The 20927-nt window shown below is 49.3% G+C and overlaps 1 protein-coding gene across 3 annotated transcripts in view; it reads left to right on the forward strand.

The window, feature by feature from the left end:
* Positions 1-20927, forward strand: part of LOC138851190 (dentin sialophosphoprotein-like) — a 201054-nt gene that overhangs the window by 22445 nt on the left and 157682 nt on the right. For all 3 annotated transcript variants that reach the window (XM_070079991.1, XM_070079988.1, XM_070079990.1), the window contains exon 2: positions 17615-17930. In XM_070079991.1, the coding sequence (XP_069936092.1) occupies positions 17615-17930 (316 nt within the window). The remainder of the gene's footprint in view (positions 1-17614; positions 17931-20927) is intronic.

Raw genomic sequence — 20927 nt, forward strand, 5'->3', positions numbered from 1 at the left:
TGGCTCCTGCCTCCACCACCAGGAGAGTGTCTGGAGCTAAGTATGGCTCCTGCCTCCACCACCAGGAGAGTGTCTGGAGCTAAGTATGGCTCCTGCCTCCACCACCAGGAGAGAGTCTGGAGCTAAGTATGGCTCCTGCCTCCACCACCAGGAGAGTGTCTGGAGCTAAGTATGGCTCCTGCCTCCACCACCAGGAGAGAGTCTGGAGCTAAGTATGGCTCCTGCCTCCACCACCAGGAGAGTGTCTGGAGCTAAGTATGGCTCCTGCCTCCACCACCAGGAGAGAGTCTGGAGCTAAGTATGGCTCCTGCCTCCACCACCAGGAGAGATTCTGGAGCTAAGTATGGCTCCTACCTCCACCACCAGGAGAGTGTCTGGAGCTAAGTATGGCTCCTGCCTCCACCACCAGGAGAGAGTCTGGAGCTAAGTATGGCTCCTGCCTCCACCACCAGGAGAGTGTCTGGAGCTAAGTATGGCTCCTGCCTCCACCACCAGGAGAGAGTCTGGAGCTAAGTATGGCTCCTGCCTCCACCACCAGGAGAGAGTCTGGAGCTAAGTATGGCTCCTGCCTCCACCACCAGGAGAGTGTCTGGAGCTAAGTATGGCTCCTGCCTCCACCACCAGGAGAGAGTCTGGAGCTAAGTATGGCTCCTGCCTCCACCACCAGGAGAGTGTCTGGAGCTAAGTATGGCTCCTGCCTCCACCACCAGGAGAGTGTCTGGAGCTAAGTATGGCTCCTGCCTCCACCACCAGGAGAGAGTCTGGAGCTAAGTATGGCTCCTGCCTCCACCACCAGGAGAGTGTCTGGAGCTAAGTATGGCTCCTGCCTCCACCACCAGGAGAGTGTCTGGAGCTAAGTATGGCTCCTGCCTCCACCACCAGGAGAGTGTCTGGAGCTAAGTATGGCTCCTGCCTCCACCACCAGGAGAGAGTCTGGAGCTAAGTATGGCTACTGCCTCCACCACCAGGAGAGTGTCTGGAGCTAAGTATGGCTCCTGCCTCCACCACCAGGAGAGTGTCTGGAGCTAAGAATGGCTCCTGCCTCCACCACCAGGAGCGTGTCTGGAGCTAAGTATGGCTCCTGCCTCCACCACCAGGAGAGAGTCTGGAGCTAAGTATGGCTCCTGCCTCCACCACCAGGAGAGTGTCTGGAGCTAAGTATGGCTCCTGCCTCCACCACCAGGAGAGTGTCTGGAGCTAAGTATGGCTCCTGCCTCCACCACCAGGAGAGAGTCTGGAGCTAAGTATGGCTCCTGCCTCCACCACCAGGAGAGTGTCTGGAGCTAAGTATGGCTCCTGCCTCCACCACCAGGAGAGTGTCTGGAGCTAAGTATGGCTCCTGCCTCCACCACCAGGAGAGAGTCTGGAGCTAAGTATGGCTCCTGCCTCCACCACCAGGAGAGTGTCTGGAGCTAAGTATGGCTCCTGCCTCCACCACCAGGAGAGAGTCTGGAGCTAAGTATGGCTCCTGCCTCCACCACCAGGAGAGAGTCTGGAGCTAAGTATGGCTCCTGCCTCCACCACTAGGAGAGTGTCTGGAGCTAAGTATGGCTCCTGCCTCCACCACCAGGAGAGAGTCTGGAGCTAAGTATGGCTCCTGCCTCCACCACCAGGAGAGTGTCTGGAGCTAAGTATGGCTCCTGCCTCCACCACCAGGAGAGAGTCTGGAGCTAAGTATGGCTCCTGCCTCCACCACCAGGAGAGAGTCTGGAGCTAAGTATGGCTCCTGCCTCCACCACCAGGAGAGTGTCTGGAGCTAAGTATGGCTCCTGCCTCCACCACCAGGAGAGTGTCTGGAGCTAAGTATGGCTCCTGCCTCCACCACCAGGAGAGAGTCTGGAGCTAAGTATGGCTCCTGCCTCCACCACCAGGAGAGTGTCTGGAGCTAAGTATGGCTCCTGCCTCCACCACCAGGAGAGTGTCTGGAGCTAAGTATGGCTCCTGCCTCCACCACCAGGAGAGTGTCTGGAGCTAAGTATGGCTCCTGCCTCCACCACCAGGAGAGTGTCTGGAGCTAAGTATGGCTCCTGCCTCCACCACCAGGAGAGAGTCTGGAGCTAAGTATGGCTCCTGCCTCCACCACCAGGAGAGTGTCTGGAGCTAAGTATGGCTCCTGCCTCCACCACCAGGAGAGAGTCTGGAGCTAAGTATGGCTCCTGCCTCCACCACCAGGAGAGTGTCTGGAGCTAAGTATGGCTCCTGCCTCCACCACCAGGAGAGAGTCTGGAGCTAAGTATGGCTCCTGCCTCCACCACCAGGAGAGAGTCTGGAGCTAAGTATGGCTCCTACCTCCACCACCAGGAGAGTGTCTGGAGCTAAGTATGGCTCCTGCCTCCACCACCAGGAGAGAGTCTGGAGCTAAGTATGTCTCCTGCCTCCACCACCAGGAGAGTGTCTGGAGCTAAGTATGGCTCCTGCCTCCACCACCAGGAGAGAGTCTGGAGCTAAGTATGGCTCCTGCCTCCACCACCAGGAGAGAGTCTGGAGCTAAGTATGGCTCCTGCCTCCACCACCAGGAGAGTGTCTGGAGCTAAGTATGGCTCCTGCCTCCACCACCAGGAGAGAGTCTGGAGCTAAGTATGGCTCCTGCCTCCACCACCAGGAGAGTGTCTGGAGCTAAGTATGGCTCCTGCCTCCACCACCAGGAGAGTGTCTGGAGCTAAGTATGGCTCCTGCCTCCACCACCAGGAGAGAGTCTGGAGCTAAGTATGGCTCCTGCCTCCACCACCAGGAGAGTGTCTGGAGCTAAGTATGGCGCCTGCCTCCACCACCAGGAGAGTGTCTGGAGCTAAGTATGGCTCCTGCCTCCACCACCAGGAGAGTGTCTGGAGCTAAGTATGGCTCCTGCCTCCACCACCAGGAGAGAGTCTGGAGCTAAGTATGGCTACTGCCTCCACCACCAGGAGAGTGTCTGGAGCTAAGTATGGCTCCTGCCTCCACCACCAGGAGAGTGTCTGGAGCTAAGAATGGCTCCTGCCTCCACCACCAGGAGCGTGTCTGGAGCTAAGTATGGCTCCTGCCTCCACCACCAGGAGAGTGTCTGGAGCTAAGTATGGCTCCTGCCTCCACCACCAGGAGAGTGTCTGGAGCTAAGTATGGCTCCTGCCTCCACCACCAGGAGAGTGTCTGGAGCTAAGTATGGCTCCTGCCTCCACCACCAGGAGAGTGTCTGGAGCTAAGTATGGCTCCTGCCTCCACCACCAGGAGAGTGTCTGGAGCTAAGTATGGCTCCTGCCTCCACCACCAGGAGAGAGTCTGGAGCTAAGTATGGCTCCTGCCTCCACCACCAGGAGAGTGTCTGGAGCTAAGTATGGCTCCTGCCTCCACCACCAGGAGAGAGTCTGGAGCTAAGTATGGCTCCTGCCTCCACCACCAGGAGAGTGTCTGGAGCTAAGTATGGCTCCTGCCTCCACCACCAGGAGAGAGTCTGGAGCTAAGTATGGCTCCTGCCTCCACCACCAGGAGAGAGTCTGGAGCTAAGTATGGCTCCTGCCTCCACCACCAGGAGAGTGTCTGGAGCTAAGTATGGCTCCTGCCTCCACCACCAGGAGAGAGTCTGGAGCTAAGTATGGTTCCTGCCTCCACCACCAGGAGAGTGTCTGGAGCTAAGTATGGCTCCTGCCTCCACCACCAGGAGAGAGTCTGGAGCTAAGTATGGCTCCTGCCTCCACCACCAGGAGAGTGTCTGGAGCTAAGTATGGCTCCTGCCTCCACCACCAGGAGAGAGTCTGGAGCTAAGTATGGCTCCTGCCTCCACCACCAGGAGAGTGTCTGGAGCTAAGTATGGCTCCTGCCTCCACCACCAGGAGAGTGTCTGGAGCTAAGTATGGCTCCTGCCTCCACCACCAGGAGAGAGTCTGGAGCTAAGTATGGCTCCTGCCTCCACCACCAGGAGAGTGTCTGGAGCTAAGTATGGCTCCTGCCTCCACCACCAGGAGAGTGTCTGGAGCTAAGTATGGCTCCTGCCTCCACCACCAGGAGAGTGTCTGGAGCTAAGTATGGCTCCTGCCTCCACCACCAGGAGAGAGTCTGGAGCTAAGTATGGCTCCTGCCTCCACCACCAGGAGAGTGTCTGGAGCTAAGTATGGCTCCTGCCTCCACCACCAGGAGAGTGTCTGGAGCTAAGTATGGCTCCTGCCTCCACCACCAGGAGAGAGTCTGGAGCTAAGTATGGCTCCTGCCTCCACCACCAGGAGAGTGTCTGGAGCTAAGTATGGCTCCTGCCTCCACCACCAGGAGAGAGTCTGGAGCTAAGTATGGCTCCTGCCTCCACCACCAGGAGAGTGTCTGGAGCTAAGTATGGCTCCTGCCTCCACCACCAGGAGAGTGTCTGGAGCTAAGTTTGGCTCCTGCCTCCACCACCAGGAGAGTGTCTGGAGCTAAGTATGGCTCCTGCCTCCACCACCAGGAGAGAGTCTGGAGCTAAGTATGGCTCCTGCCTCCACCACCAGGAGAGTGTTTGGAGCTAAGTATGGCTCCTGCCTCCACCACCAGGAGAGAGTCTGGAGCTAAGTATGGCTCCTGCCTCCACCACCAGGAGAGTGTCTGGAGCTAAGTATGGCTCCTGCCTCCAGCACCAGGAGAGAGTCTGGAGCTAAGTATGGCTCCTGCCTCCACCACCAGGAGAGAGTCTGGAGCTAAGTATGGCTCCTGCCTCCACCACCAGGAGAGTGTCTGTAGCTAAGTATGGCTCCTGCCTACACCACCAGGAGAGAGTCTGGAGCTAAGTATGGCTCCTGCCTACACCACCAGGAGAGTGTCTGGAGCTAAGTATGGCTCCTGCCTCCACCACCAGGAGAGTGTCTGGTGCTAAGTATGGCTCCTGCCTCCACCACCAGGAGAGAGTCTGGAGCTAAGTATGGCTCCTGCCTCCACCACCAGGAGAGTGTCTGGAGCTAAGTATGGCTCCTGCCTCCACCACCAGGAGAGTGTCTGGAGCTAAGTATGGCTCCTGCCTCCACCACCAGGAGAGTGTCTGGAGCTAAGTATGGCTCCTGCCTCCATCACCAGGAGAGAGTCTTGAGCTAAGTATGGCTCCTGCCTCCACCACCAGGAGAGTGTCTGGAGCTAAGTATGGCTCCTGCCTCCACCACCAGGAGAGTGTCTGGAGCTAAGTATGGCTCCTGCCTCCACCACCAGGAGAGAGTCTGGAGCTAAGTATGGCTCCTGCCTCCACCACCAGGAGAGTGTCTGGAGCTAAGTATGGCTCCTGCCTCCACCACCAGGAGAGTGTCTGGAGCTAAGTATGGCTCCTGCCTCCACCACCAGGAGAGTGTCTGGAGCTAAGTATGGCTCCTGCCTCCACCACCAGGAGAGAGTCTGGAGCTAAGTATGGCTCCTGCCTCCACCACCAGGAGAGTGTCTGGAGCTAAGTATGGCTCCTGCCTCCACCACCAGGAGAGTGTCTGGAGCTAAGTATGGCTCCTGCCTCCACCACCAGGAGAGTGTCTGGAGCTAAGTATGGCTCCTGCCTCCACCACAAGGAGAGAGTCTGGAGCTAAGTATGGCTCCTGCCTCCACCACCAGGAGAGTGTCTGGAGCTAAGTGTGGCTCCTGCCTCCACCACCAGGAGAGTGTCTGGAGCTAAGTATGGCTCCTGCCTCCACCACCAGGAGAGAGTCTGGAGCTAAGTATGGCTCCTGCCTCCACCACCAGGAGAGAGTCTGGAGCTAAGTATGGCTCCTGCCTCCACCACCAGGAGAGTGTCTGGAGCTAAGTATGGCTCCTGCCTTCACCACCAGGAGAGTGTCTGGAGCTAAGTATGGCTCCTGCCTCCACCACCAGGAGAGAGTCTGGAGCTAAGTATGGCTCCTGCCTCCACCACCAGGAGAGTGTCTGGAGATAAGTATGGCTCCTGCCTCCACCACCAGGAGAGTGTCTGGAGCTAAGTATGGCTCCTGCCTCCACCACCAGGAGAGTGTCTGGAGCTAAGTATGGCTCCTGCCTCCACCACCATGATAGAGTCTGGAGCTAAGAATGGCACCTGCCTCCACCACCATGAGAGAGTCTGGAGCTAAGTATGGCTCCTGCCTCCACCACCGGGAGAGTGTCTGGAGCTAAGTATGGCTCCTGCCTCCACCACCAGGAGAGTGTCTGGAGCTAAGTATGGCTCCTGCCTCCACCACCAGGAGAGTGTCTGGAGCTAAGTATGGCTCCTGCCTCCACCACCAGGAGAGAGTCTGGAGCTAAGTATGGCTCCTGCCTCCACCACCAGGAGAGTGTCTGGAGCTAAGTATGGCTCCTGCCTCCACCACCAGGAGAGAGTCTGGAGCTAAGTATGGCTCCTGCCTCCACCACCAGGAGAGTGTCTGGAGCTAAGTATGGCTCCTGCCTCCACCACCAGGAGAGAGTCTGGAGCTAAGTATGGCTCCTGCCTCCACCACCAGGAGAGAGTCTGGAGCTAAGTATGGCTCCTGCCTCCACCACCAGGAGAGTGTCTGGAGCTAAGTATGGCTCCTGCCTCCACCACCAGGAGAGAGTCTGGAGCTAAGTATGGCTCCTGCCTCCACCACCAGGAGAGTGTCTGGAGCTAAGTATGGCTCCTGCCTCCACCACCAGGAGAGTGTCTGGAGCTAAGTATGGCTCCTGCCTCCACCACCAGGAGAGTGTCTGGAGCTAAGTATGGCTCCTGCCTCCACCACCAGGAGAGTGTCTGGAGCTAAGTATGGCTCCTGCCTCCACCACCAGGAGAGTGTCTGGAGCTAAGTATGGCTCCTGCCTCCACCACCAGGAGAGTGTCTGGAGCTAAGTATGGCTCCTGCCTCCACCACCAGGAGAGTGTCTGGAGCTAAGTATGGCTCCTGCCTCCACCACTAGGAGAGAGTCTGGAGCTAAGTATTGCTCCTGCCTCCACCACCAGGAGAGTGTCTGGAGCTAAGTATGGCTCCTGCCCCCACCACCAGGAGAGTGTCTGGAGCTAAGTATGGCTCCTGCCTCCACCACCAGGAGAGAGTCTGGAACTAAGTATGGCTCCTGCCTCCACCACCAGGAGAGTGTCTGGAGCTAAGTATGGCTCCTGCCTCCACCACCAGGAGAGTGTCTGGAGCTAAGTATGGCTCCTGCCTCCACCGCCAGGAGAGTGTCTGGAGCTAAGTATGGCTCCTGCCTCCAACACCAGGAGAGAGTCTGGAGCTAAGTATGGCTCCTGCCTCCACCACCAGGAGAGTGTCTGGAGCTAAGTATGGCTCCTGCCTCCACCACCAGGAGAGTGTCTGGAGCTAAGTATGGCTCCTGCCTCCACCACCAGGAGAGAGTCCGGAGCTAAGTATGGCTCCTGCCTCCACCACCAGGAGAGTGTCTGGAGCTAAGTATGGCTCCTGCCTCCACCACCAGGAGAGTGTCTGGAGCTAAGTATGGCTCCTGCCTCCACCACCAGGAGAGTGTCTGGAGCTAAGTATGGCTCCTGCCTCCACCACCAGGAGAGAGTCTGGAGCAAAGTATGGCTCCTGCCTCCACCACCAGGAGAGTGTCTGGAGCTAAGTATGGCTCCTGCCTCCACCACCAGGAGAGTGTCTGGAGCTAAGTATGGCTCCTGCCTCCACCACCAGGAGAGTGTCTGGAGCTAAGTATGGCTCCTGCCTCCACCACCAGGAGAGAGTCTGGAGCTAAGTATGGCTCCTGCCTCCACCACCAGGAGAGTGTCTGGAGCTAAGTATGGCTCCTGCCTCCACCACCAGGAGAGTGTCTGGAGCTAAGTATGGCTCCTGCCTCCACCACCAGGAGAGTGTCTGGAGCTAAGTATGGCTCCTGCCTCCACCACCAGGAGAGTGTCTGGAGCTAAGTATGGCTCCTGCCTCCACCACCAGGAGAGTGTCTGGAGCTAAGTATGGCTCCTGCCTCCACCACCAGGAGAGTGTCTGGAGCTAAGTATGGCTCCTGCCTCCACCACCAGGAGAGTGTCTGGAGCTAAGTATGGCTCCTGCCTCCACCACCAGGAGAGTGTCTGGAGCTAAGTATGGCTCCTGCCTCCACCACCAGGAGAGTGTCTGGAGCTAAGTATGGCTCCTGCCTCCACCACCAGGAGAGTGTCTGGAGCTAAGTTTGGCTCCTGCCTCCACCACCAGGAGAGTGTCTGGAGCTAAGTATGGCTCCTGCCTCCACCACCAGGAGAGTGTCTGGAGCTAAGTATGGCTCCTGCCTCCACCACCAGGAGAGTGTCTGGAGCTAAGTATGGCTCCTGCCTCCACCACCAGGAGAGAGTCTGGAGCTAAGTATGGCTCCTGCCTCCACCACCAGGAGAGTGTCTGGAGCTAAGTATGGCTCCTGCCTCCACCACCAGGAGAGAGTCTGGAGCTAAGTATGGCTCCTGCCTCCACCACCAGGAGAGTGTCTGGAGCTAAGTATGGCTCCTGCCTCCACCACCAGGAGAGAGTCTGGAGCTAAGTATGGCTCCTGCCTCCACCACCAGGAGAGAGTCTGGAGCTAAGTATGGCTCCTGCCTCCACCACCGGGAGAGTGTCTGGAGCTAAGTATGGCTCCTGCCTCCACCACCAGGAGAGTGTCTGGAGCTAAGTATGGCTCCTGCCTCCACCACCAGGAGAGAGTCTGGAGCTAAGTATGGCTCCTGCCTCCACCACCAGGAGAGTGTCTGGAGCTAAGTATGGCTCCTGCCTCCACCACCAGGAGAGAGTCTGGAGCTAAGTATGGCTCCTGCCTCCACCACCAGGAGAGTGTCTGGAGCTAAGTATGGCTCCTGCCTCCACCACCAGGAGAGTGTCTTGAGCTAAGTATGGCTCCTGCCTCCACCACCAGGAGAGTGTCTGGAGCTAAGTATGGCTCCTGCCTCCACCACCAGGAGAGAGTCTGGAGCTAAGTATGGCTCCTGCCTCCACCACCAGGAGAGTGTCTGGAGCTAAGTATGGCTCCTGCCTCCACCACCAGGAGAGAGTCTGGAGCTAAGTATGGGTCCTGCCTCCACCACCAGGAGAGTGTCTGGAGCTAAGTATGGCTCCTGCCTCCACCACCAGGAGAGAGTCTGGAGCTAAGTATGGCTCCTGCCTCCACCACCAGGAGAGAGTCTGGAGCTAAGTATGGCTCCTGCCTCCACCACCAGGAGAGTGTCTGGAGCTAAGTATGGCTCCTGCCTCCACCACCAGGAGAGTGTCTGGAGCTAAGTATGGCTCCTGCCTCCACCACCAGGAGAGTGTCTGGAGCTAAGTATGGCTCCTGCCTCCACCACTTCCTTCTCCAGTTTTGATGCCGTTCGGAGGAGCCGGTCTATTTTACCCGGAAACAAAATTTGCGAATTATCTGTGTAGCATTGTGCACTGGGTATCCCACTTGTAAATATACCCATGAATCCTGCTTAAGATACACTACACAAGCGTCGAAAGTTTGAAGCCGGTCGAATAACAAGTTCTCATTTGTTTTTGTTTTTTTAATTTTCTTCCATTCTATAAGAAAAAATATTTGCTTTTCATTTTATCTGATAAAATTAACAAAAGAGGCAAACTGGCAGTCACACAGCCTTAAATTAACACAATTCTTCCACTTAATATTCACCAATATTTAAAGTTTGAAGATAATCAGATAAATCATTCTCTAGTAACTACATTTAAATCAATTTACTTAATAATAGTAAATTGAAAGTTACACAGTACGAAGTGAGTAACAATCAACATTTTTATGAAGATGTTTTCTTAATCCTGTTATCTGTTGCTTACACACACCCAAGTCCCTGTTTAGTCCCTGTTTAGTCCCTGTTTAGGTCCTGTTTAGGCCCTGTTCAGTCCATATTAAAAAAATCCTGATAAATATTCTGAAATATACTATGGACTGTTCTAAATTTACAAATCCTCTAAATACATCACATCAGCATTTCTAAAACAATAATCAAAGATCTTAACAGAAAAAATTCCTAATAATACTTTAAAAACTCATAATTACATAAATATCCTTAAAATATAAAATACACGTAAGTAATTTGTTACAAACCTTCAAAAACGTAAAATTACAGTACTTATAATAGCGAAGAAATCATAGGTTAAACGCGTGCCAGTTAAACCTGCGCTGTCTGCTGTTGTATTAGTGCGGGAGTGAGGCAGTTTTCAGGTTTGCGTGTGCCTGTAGATTCATGCATGCACGCAGTTACCTAATTCCTTGAAAGTTAAACTTAAATTTGTTTACCTACTGCATGAACGTTTTCAGTGGCTATTTTCGGTTTGGGAACTGAGAAACGCACCCAGAGACATAATGAAGTGCACAAGTACGAGTGCATTTGTCAATGTAGGGGTCTAGTTACAGTTCCTGGCCCTGCGTCCTCGCTAGTCGTTAATAGGTCCACTCTCTCCCTGCTCTAAGAGCTTTATCGTACATCTTCTTAAAGCTATGTATGAATCCTGCCTCCACTACATCACTCTTCAGATTGTTCCACTTCCTGACAATTCTGTGACTGAAGAAATATTTCCTAACATCCCTGTGACTCATGTGAGTTTTCAACTTCTTGTTGTGACCCAGTGTTGCTGTGTCCCATCTATGAAATATTCTATCTCTATCCATCTTGCCAATTCCTGTCAGTATTTTTATACGTTATCTTATCCTCCCTATCCCTCTTGTCCTCCAGTGTCGTCAAATCGATTTCTCGTAGTGTGTACTGCTTAGCTCCGTGAATAGCCTTGATGTAACCTTTGCATTTTCTCTAATTTCTTAACGTGCTTGACCAGGTGTGGGTTCCATGCTAGTACTGCATGCACCATTACTCAGGTGTAGAAATTTTCTATTCTTAAGTTTGCAACTATTTGGTTGATGTGCGCCTTAAATGTGTTCGGTATGATTCCCACCCCAACATCCTTTACCTTGAGTGAAGTTTATAGCCTTTGGTTTCCCTAGCGTGTACTCCATCTGCGGTCTTCTTTGACCTTCCTCAGTCTTTATGACTTTGTACTTGTTGGGGTTAAAGTACAGAAGACAATTGCTGAATCAGGCCTGCAGCCTGTCCCGGTCCCTTTTAGTCCTACCTGATACTCATCCGCTTGAATTATTCGCATTAGATGCACATCGTCTGCAGACATGGACATCTCTGGATCCATCTCTTCCATCATGCCATTCACGAAAACAAGAAACAGGACTGGCTCTAGGGCTGACGCTTGTGGAACCCCGCTCGTTACTTGCGCCCACTCTCATACCTTGTCACGTAACATCATTCCTTGTTTCCTTCCTGCCAGGTATTCCCTGATCCATTGCATCTCCTGTCCTGTTATTCCTGCCTGCTCCTCTAGGTTTTGTTCTTATCTCTTGGGTAGAACTGTGTCGATAGCCTTCTTAGAGTCCAAGTAAATACAGTCTACACACACCTCTTTCTCTCCAGTCTTATTCCTGTTACCTTTTCGTAAAATTTCAGTAAGTTTGTGATACAGGATTTCCCCCTCCCTGAAACCGTACTGGTTATCGTGTATACGTTCATTTATTTCAATGTGTTCTACCATTCTTCTCTTGATAATCTTCTGCATGACTTTGCATACTATACATGTAACTAACACTGATCTATAGTTTAATGCTACCTATCTGTCTCCTTTCATGAAAATTCGGACTACATTTGCTGTCTTCCACACCATAGGTTTTTGTCCCGTTAAGAGAGATGTGTTAAAGATTCCTGTTAGTGGCACGCACAGTGCCTCTGCTCCCTCTCTCGGGACCGAGGGAGAGATGTTGTCCGGTCCCACCGCCTTTGAGGCATCTAGTTTGCTTAGCAGTCTTTTCACCTTCTTCTGGGTTGTGTGTAGTGTGTCCAGCACTTGTTGGTGTACCCTGCCATCCTGGAAGTCTTTCTTTCTACACTGGAAATAAATTCCTAAATCTTGTGATCTCCTCATATACTTCTTGATCGTTTCTTGTGATCTCCCTCGCCTGGGTGTGTATGTGTGTGTACTCACCTAGTTGTGGTTGCAGGGGTCGAGTCACAGTTCCTGGCCCCACCTCTTCACTGGCTGCTATTCGGTCGTCACTCTTCCCCCTCCATGAGGTTTATCATACCTCTTCTTAAACCTATGTATGGATCCTGCCTCCTACATCACTACCCAGACTCTTCCACTTCCTGACAACTCTGTGACTGAAGAAATACTTCCTAACATCCCTGTGGTTCATCTGAGTCTTCAACTTCTAACTGTGACCCCCTGTTGCGGTGTCCCATCTCTCGAACATCCTGTCTCTGTCCACTTTGTCGATTCTTCTCAGTATTTCATATGTCGTTATCACATCCCCCCTAACTCTCTTGCCTTCCAGTGTCGTCAAGTCGATTCCCCTTAACCTCTTCTTGTAGGATATACCCCTCTGCTCTGCGACTACTCTTGTTGCAATCCTTTGCACTTTTTCTAGTTTCCTCACATGCTTGGCTAGGTGAAGGTTCCAAACTGGAGCTGCATACTCCTATATGGGCCTAACGTACACAGTGTACAGGGTCCTGAATGACTCCTTATTTAGATGTCGAAATGCTGTTCTTAGGTTTGCTAGGCGCCTGTATGCTGTAGCAGTTATTTGGTTAATGTGTGCCTCAGGAGATGTGCCCGGTGTTATACTCGTCCCAATATCCTTTTCTTTAAGTGAGGTTTGTAGGCTCTGGCCCCTTAGATTGTACTCCGTCTGTGGTCTTCTTTGCCCTTCCCCAATCTTCATGACTTTGCAATTGGTGGAGTTGAACTCCAGGAGCCAGTTGCTGGACCAGGCCTGCAGCTTGTCTAGATCCCTCTGTAGTTCTGCCTGGTCCTCGTCCGACTGAATTCTTCTCATCAACTTCTCATCATCCGTAAGCAGGGACACTTCGGAGTCTATTCTTTCTCTCATATGTGTGTGTGTGTGTGTGTGTACATACTCAACTATTTATGGTGTACATACATGTGCGCGTGTGATGGTGTGTGATGGTGTGTGTGTGCGATGGTGTGTGTGATGGTGTATGTGTGTGTGTATGTGTATGTGTGTGTGTGTGTGTGTGTGTGTGTGTGTATGTGTGTATATGTATGTGTATGTATGTGTGTGTGTATGTGTGTATGTGTGTGTGTATGTGTGTGTGTATGTGTGTGTATGTATGTATGTGTGTATGTGTGTGTGTGTGTGTGTGTGTGTGTGTGTGTGTGTGTGTGTGTGTGTGTGTGTACTCACCTAGTTGTACTCACCCAGTTGAGGTTGCAGGGGTCGAGTCCGAGCTCCTGGCCCCGCCTCTTCACTGATCGCTACTAGGTCACTCTCCCTGAATCGTGAGCTTTATCATACCACTGCTTAAAGCTATGTATGGATCCTGTCTCCACTACATGGCTTCCCAAACTATTTCACTTACTGACTACTCTGTGGCTGAAGAAATACTTCCTAACATCCCTGTGATTCATCTGTGTCTTCAGCTTCCAACTGTGTCCCCTTGTTACTGTGTCCAATCTCTGGAACATCCTGTCTTTGTCCACCTTGTGTGTGTGTGTGTGTGTGTGTGTGTGTGTGTGTGTGTGTGTGTGTTTACATTCACCTAATTGTGGTTGCAGGGGTCGAGTTATAGCTCCTGGCCTCCGCCTCTTGACCATTCGCTACTAGGTTCACTCTGAGGTTCATCATACCTCTTCTTAAAGCTAAGTATGGGTTCTGCCTCCACTACATCACTCTCCAGACTCTTCCAGTTAGTGACAACTCTAACTCAAGAAGTACTACCTAACATCCCTGTGACTCATCTGAGTTTTCAACATCCAGTTGTGACCCCTTGTTTTTGTGTCATCTCTGAAACATTCTCTTCCTCTCCACCCTGCCAATTCCTCTCAGTGATTTACAAGTTGTTATCGTGTCCCCCCTATCCCTTTTGTCATTCATTGTTGAGAGGTTGATTTCCCTTTACTTCTCTTCGTAGGACAAACCCCTCTGCTCCGGGATTAGTCTTGTTGCAAACTTTTGTACTTTTTCTAATTTCTTGACGTGTTTGACCAGGTGTGGGTTCCATATTGCTGCTGCATACTCCAATATGGGTCCGACGTACACGGCGTACAGTGTCGTGAACGACTCCTTAATTAGATGTCGAAACGCTATTCCTAGGTTTGCCAGGCACCTGTATGCTGCAACAGCTATTTGGTTGATATGCGCCTCAAGAGATGTGCTCAGTATGATGCTCACTCCAAGATTCTTTTCCTTGAGTGAGTTTTGCAGCCTCTGACCTCTTAGGCTGTACTCCGTTTGCAGTCTTCTTTGTGTTTTCTAGTTTCATAGCTTTGCTCTTGCTGGGGTTAAACTCCAGGAGACAGTCGTCAGATAGCGCTTGCAGGCTGTCTAGATCCCCTTATAGCCTTACCTGATCCTCGACCGCTTGTATTCTCCTCATTAGTTTCACATCGCCTGCGAATCTATCACTTCCGTTATGTCATTTACATATATAGAAGAAAAGACACCGGACGTAGGACTGACTCTTGTGGAGTTCCACTCTACACATATACCCACTCTGACACCTCGTCTCGTACCGACACACGTTGTTTACTTCCTGTTAGGTATTCCTTGATTCATTGCAGTACTTTCCCTCCTATTCCTGCCTGCTCCTCTAGCTTTTCAACTAGTATTTTGTCTGGTACTGTCGAAAGCCATCTTACAGATGAACTTTACCTATCTCTCTCTCTCTCCTGTCTTACTTCTAGTAGTGTGTGTGTGTGTGTGTGTGTGTGTGTGTGTGTGTGTGTGTGTGTGTGTGTGTGTGTGTGTACTCACCTAATTGTGGTTGCAGGGGTCGAGTCATCGCTCCTGGCCTCGCCTCTTCACGGGTCGCTACTAGGTCATTCTCTCCCTGTTCCAAGAGCTTTATCATACTTCATCTTAAAACTGTGCATGGATCCTGCCTCCACTACGTCACTTTCCAAACTATTCCACTTCCTGACAACTCTATGACTCAAGATATACTTGCTAACATCCCTTTGACTCGTCTGAGTCTTCAACTTCCAATTGTGACCCCTTGTTTCTGTGTCCCATTTCTGGAACATCCTGTCTTTGTGTGCGTGTATTTGTGTGTGTGCGTGTGTTTGTCTGTGTGTGTGTCTGTATATTTGTGTGTATGTGTGTATGGGTATGTTAGTATGGGTATATGAGTGTGCCCTCATTTTACGGTTTCTGTGTGAGTGTGCGTCGTGTGTACGCACGACGTGTGGTGTGTGTGTGTGTGTGTGTGTGTGTGTATGTGTGTGTGTGTGTGTGTGTGCGTGTGTGTGTGTGTGATCACCCCACTGTTGTCTATCTAGCATATTGGAAATAAATGGTATCAAATACCGACACAGTGGAAATATAAACACCTATGCAGTATAATGTGATCCTTTATTGACAACGTTTCACCCACACAGTGGGCTTTTTCAAGTCACACACAGATCTACCTGGGGTGGAAGGTACGGGAGTATATATAGTCATGTTCAGAATGTTGAGGTCAGGTGGAGAATGCTGCATCTGATGATCTACCGGGTGGGGTTATAGAGTCTTGGGTAGCTTGGCAGGGGTATTGGACAAGTTGTGAGTAGACCTTCTGCAGTGTTCTATGTTCTTATGTGGGATAGCGATGAAGAAGTTTCTTGGCGAGTGGTTCAGCTATGTTATAGAAGCCGTTGTTCTGGTTGAAATTGTTGGTTATAGAGATAAGCGATGATTCCAGGAGTCTTCGGTATTGAGTGTTGTCTTCTGTGGCGATAAGTCTTGAGTTTCTGTAGTTAATTAAATGGTTGTGTGAATTGCGATGTTGTACACAGGCATTCCTTGTATCGTCAGTCCTGCTTGCATATTGGTGTTCTGAAATACGTGTTTGGAGGTCCCTTGATGTTTCGCCCACAAGACACTGCCGAGAAGAGATACATAGTCCTCCCCAACAACTCCATTGCCAAACATGTTTCCAACATTTTTTCCAATACATCATTCCAAGTATCTACCTCCACAACCACGACCATCAAGGACATCACTAGTAGACAGGACAAGCCTCCATCCTCTGCAGGGGTATACATAACCCCTTGTAATGACTGCAACAAATTATATGTGGGCGAAACATCAAGGGACCTCCAAACACGTATTTCAGAACACCAATATGCAAGCAGGACTGACGATACAAGGAATGCCTGTGTACAACATCGCAATTCACACAACCATTTAATTAACTACAGAAACTCAAGACTTATCGCCACAGAAGACAACACTCAATACCGAAGAATCCTGGAATCATCGCTTATCTCGATAACCAACAATTTCAACCAGAACAATGGCTTCTATAACATAGCTGAACCACTTGCAAAGAAACTTCTTCATCGCTATCCCACATAAGAACATAGAACACTGCAGAAGGTCTACTCACAACTTATCCAATACCCCTGCTAGCTACCCAAGACTATAACTCCACCCGGTAGATCATCAGATGCAGCATTCTCCACCTGACCTCAACATTCTGAACATGACTATAAATACTCCCGTACCTTCCACCCCAGGTAGATCTGTGTGTGACTTGAAAAAGCCCACTGTGTGGGTGAAACGTTGTCAATAAAGGATCACATTATACTGCATGTGTGTTTATATTTCCATCTAGGATATTGTTGACCCTGCTGGCCAATAAAATATACCTCGTTTGTATGTACTAGCTACAATATTTGACTGCTTGCTATAAAGTTGTTTCTTATTAATTTCAAATATTTCTTTTCCTAGCTCAAGCAGGATAGAGTGGACCCTCCGCTTCCAGCTTGTGTCAGGTCAATTAGCCTAGAAACTCACACCCTCACCACTACAATACATGTTTACTTGCGTCCTGTAGCGGTGTCTGGCAGCGATGAGGCATAGGGCACTCTCAGGAAATGTTGTTCTGAAGATAATCCTTCCTCAGTCAAATCATGCGATGAAAAACTTAAATCACTAGCCTTATTCTCTCATAAACTGAGGCTACGAGGTGACCTTAGACTGATATATTCAAATACAATTTTTCTGAAGTGAAATGTGATACAATTATTAGAAACAGCAGCTTGATCTCTTTGTAGTGAGGCTTAATGGACATGCGTAAAACAAATTTTGATTTGTGGAGCATTGACAGTCTCCTCACTACACTAGTTAATTCTACATAAAATCGTGTTTATTTTCTCTTGGATGAGGGAATTTGGATCCAAGTGGTAGTTTCTATACTGTTTAGATTTCCGGTTTCTCGAGTCCAGCTGTACCACTGTATTTACTAGTAGAAATAGTTACATTTTGAGAACGAACTTGTGATAGTTTTTTGAATTACGAGGAAGATGTAAACCCATAGGGATCATTTAGCGCCTGGTTCAACACGAGACCCCTCACCGGCGGGTAAAGGTGTCAGTGAAGTAGCAGGAATAACTTCTATTCATTCATTTCCAGTACATTATGGTAAGTTTTTAATTCTGTGTGACACAGGCAACAGGGAAGGGAATTGAAGATTATGAAAGAGCAGCCATCTTTGCTATCATTGCCTTATCCACATAGCAAATAGTGGATAGATTTTAGCATAGATAAGTAGAAAGTCCTTCTCGGGAGACAGCCTTGTTGAGGACAACCAGGTCTTCTGTTATCTACCTTTCACACACACATTCGCTCCTGTATACGTTCTCTTTTCTTTTTCTTTGTTCCATTTCCCATAAATTTATAACATGCAATGTATCTAGGATACAATTTTTCTCTCGCTGTTTGGCAGGCCAGAGTACGAGGACATCTTCCGCCGTTAACACGGGACACAAGAGGCATAAAACCAACAGCAGCTGCGACACCAGCCAGTCTTTTACTCAGCGGAAACTACAGTGCAGCGACGTTACTCGCACCACTAACACCCTGACTCTGTCTTCCAACGTCACAAACAGGGGTTCCAGCAGCGTGAATTTTGGAGAGACCCTTGGCAACGGTGTGAACAGAAAGACCGAGATGCGAAGGAACTCTCAGAGCAAGGGGACCAAGTTGGCTCCACCAGAGGGCAGAGGTTCGCGAGTATCTTCACCAGACCATTCGGACAAGAAGTAAGAGCAAGTTTACTTGATGGGCTAAAAGGATGAAGTGGTATTTGGGGTATGAGTGTTTGTATGTGCGTGAGTGTGTGTGTGTGTGTGTGTGTGTGTGTGTGTGTGTGTGTGTGTGTGTGTGTGTGTGTGTGTGTGTGTGTGTACTCACCGAGTTGTAGTTACAGGAGTCGAGCCACAGCTCCTGGAGCCGCCTCTTCACTGTCATTACTATGTCACTTTCCCTGCTCCATGAACTTTACAATACCTCTTCTTAAAGCTATATAGGGAACATGCCTTCACTACATCACTTTCCAAAAAAATTAACTTCCTGACAACTCTATGACTGAAGAAATATTTCCTAACAACCCTGTGACTTATCTGAGTCTTCAGCTTTCAATTGTGACCCCTTGTTGCTGTATCCCATCTCTTGAATATCCTGTCACTGTCCATCTTGTCGATTTCTCTCAGTATTCTATGTCATTGTCATACCCCCTTCCCCTATCACTCCTGTCCTCCAGTGTCGTCAGGTCCATTTCCCTCAACCTCTCCTCGTAGGACATGGCCCTTAGCTCTGGGACTAGTCTTGTTGCAAACCTTTGCACTTTCTCTAATTTTCTGACGTGCTTGACTATGTATGTGTTACAAACTGGTGCTGCAGACTCCAATATAGGCCTTACATACACGGTGTACAAGGTCCTGAACGATTGCTTACTGATATGTCGGAATGCTATTCTATGGTTTGCTAGGCGACCATATGCTGCAGCAGTTATTTGTATTATTGTTGGTAGAATTACGAAAATATAATAGGCAAAAAAGACACAAGTGCAGCTAATGTAACATTTTAATGTGGCAATGTTTCGCTCTCCAGGAGCTTTATCAGGCCATTACGAACAATACACGGACACAGAGGGTATATATAGGCTTAGAATGAGGTATAATACTAGTGGTAGTAGAAGTAATATTAGTCATTGTAGTAGTAGTAGTAATACAAAATGGTAGAACAGTCAACTTGCACATGAGTAAAAGGTTATAAAAGCTTTTACTTGGGTAGCATAAAATATCGGAAATATATGTCATAAAAATAATTGAGAACTACCCTTAGAAACCTACCATGAGGGTAATCACTGAGGAGACATAGTGTAGAGCCTGCTAAGAGGCCCTGATGCCACACCCGGTCGAAAGCACCAGCAATGTCCAGTGCTACCACACAGCTGACTTTGGATTCATCCGGTGACTGGTGCCATTTATTGGTGAGGTTTAACAACAGTTCAGCAGCAGAGTAACCTTTTCTGAAGTCATATTGAAGATCACAAAGTAGTGAGTGGTAGTCAAAAAACTCTGTTAATTGCCTTGAGATTATTGTCTCAAGGATCGTGCCAGCGATTGACCTGAGTGACACTGGTCTGTAGTCGCTGATTTCTGCTCTGCCCTGCTCTTGCTCTCTCTCTCTCTCTGATAAATTAGACACATGTGCAACTCTTGGGTATCTTTATTGAGGAAACGTTTCGCCACACAGTGGCTTCATCAGTCCATACGAAGGAGAAACGTGAAGAACAGGAGGAGAATGAGGTAATCAGTCCCTCAACCTTGAGTCGATGTGGTCAGTCCATCAATCTTGAATAGAATACAGCATATGTGCCGAGAAGTAGCTTATATACCGTAGGTATATAAGCTCTCCGACACGACAACTCCACTGCCTCCAGTCTTTTTGTTGAAGCATCCATCACCCATGCTTCACATCCATATAATAGAGTTGATTCATTGGATAATGATCTTTGTCTCCACAGACTGCTCAGTGTACCACTCGCCTTTTTCCACTCATCAATTCTATGATTCACCTCATCTTTCATGGCCCAGTCTGCTGAGACATTCATTCCCAGATATCTGAATACATTCACCTCCTCTATATTTTCTCCTTCCAATCTGATATCCAATTTTTTGTTACCTAACTTTTTTTTATCCTCATCACCTTACTCTTTCCTATATTCACTTTTAATTTCTATGTTTCACATACCCTACCCAACTCATCCACCAACCTCTGCAACTTCTCTTCAGAATCTCCCAAAAACACAGTGTCATCAGCAAAGAGCAACTGTGACAGTTCCCACTAAGTGTTAGATTCTTTATCTTTTAACCCCAAACTCTTGCCAACACCCGAGTATTCACTTCTCTTACACCCTATCTATAAATATATTGAACAACCATGATAAAATCACATATCCTTGTCTAAGGCCTACTTTTACTGATAAATAATCTTCCTCTCTCCTATAAACTCTAAACTGAGCCTCACTATCCTCATAAAAACTCTTTACTGCTATCTGTAACCTACCTATTCCATACATTTGAAACATCTGCCACATTGCCCCCTATCCACCCTATCTTACGCCTTTTCCAAATCCATAAATGCCACATAAACCTCTTCACTCTTATGTAAATACTGTTCACCTATATGTTTCACTGTAAACATTTGGTCTACATGCTCCCTACCTTTCCTAAAGCCTCCTTGTTCATCTGCTATCTTGCTCCCCGTCTCACTCTTAATTCTTTCAATAATAACTGCCCTGCACTTTACCAGGTATACTCAACAGACTTATTCCCCTATAATTTTTACACTCTCTTTTGTCCCATTTGCCTTTATACAAAGGAACTATGCATGCTCTCTGTCAATCCCTAGGTACCTTACCTTCTTCCATACATTAAATAAAAGCACTAACCACTCCAAAACTATATCTCGCCTGCTTTAGACATTTCTATCTTTATCCCATCAATCCCAGTTGCTTCACCCCGTTTCATTCTACCCACTGCCTCATGACCTTCCCCCACACTCACAACTGGCTCTTCCTCACTCCTACAAGATGTTATTCTTCCTTGCCCTATAAACGAAATCACAGCTTCCCTATCTACATCAACATTTAGCAATTCCTCAAAATATTCCCTCCATCTCCCAAATACCTCTAACTCTCTATGTAAAACTCTCCTCTTCTATGTCTAACTATCAAATCCATTCCCTAGGCA

Source organism: Cherax quadricarinatus, unplaced genomic scaffold (assembly GCF_038502225.1).
Source record: "Cherax quadricarinatus isolate ZL_2023a unplaced genomic scaffold, ASM3850222v1 Contig67, whole genome shotgun sequence".
Lineage (NCBI taxonomy): Eukaryota > Metazoa > Arthropoda > Malacostraca > Decapoda > Parastacidae > Cherax > Cherax quadricarinatus.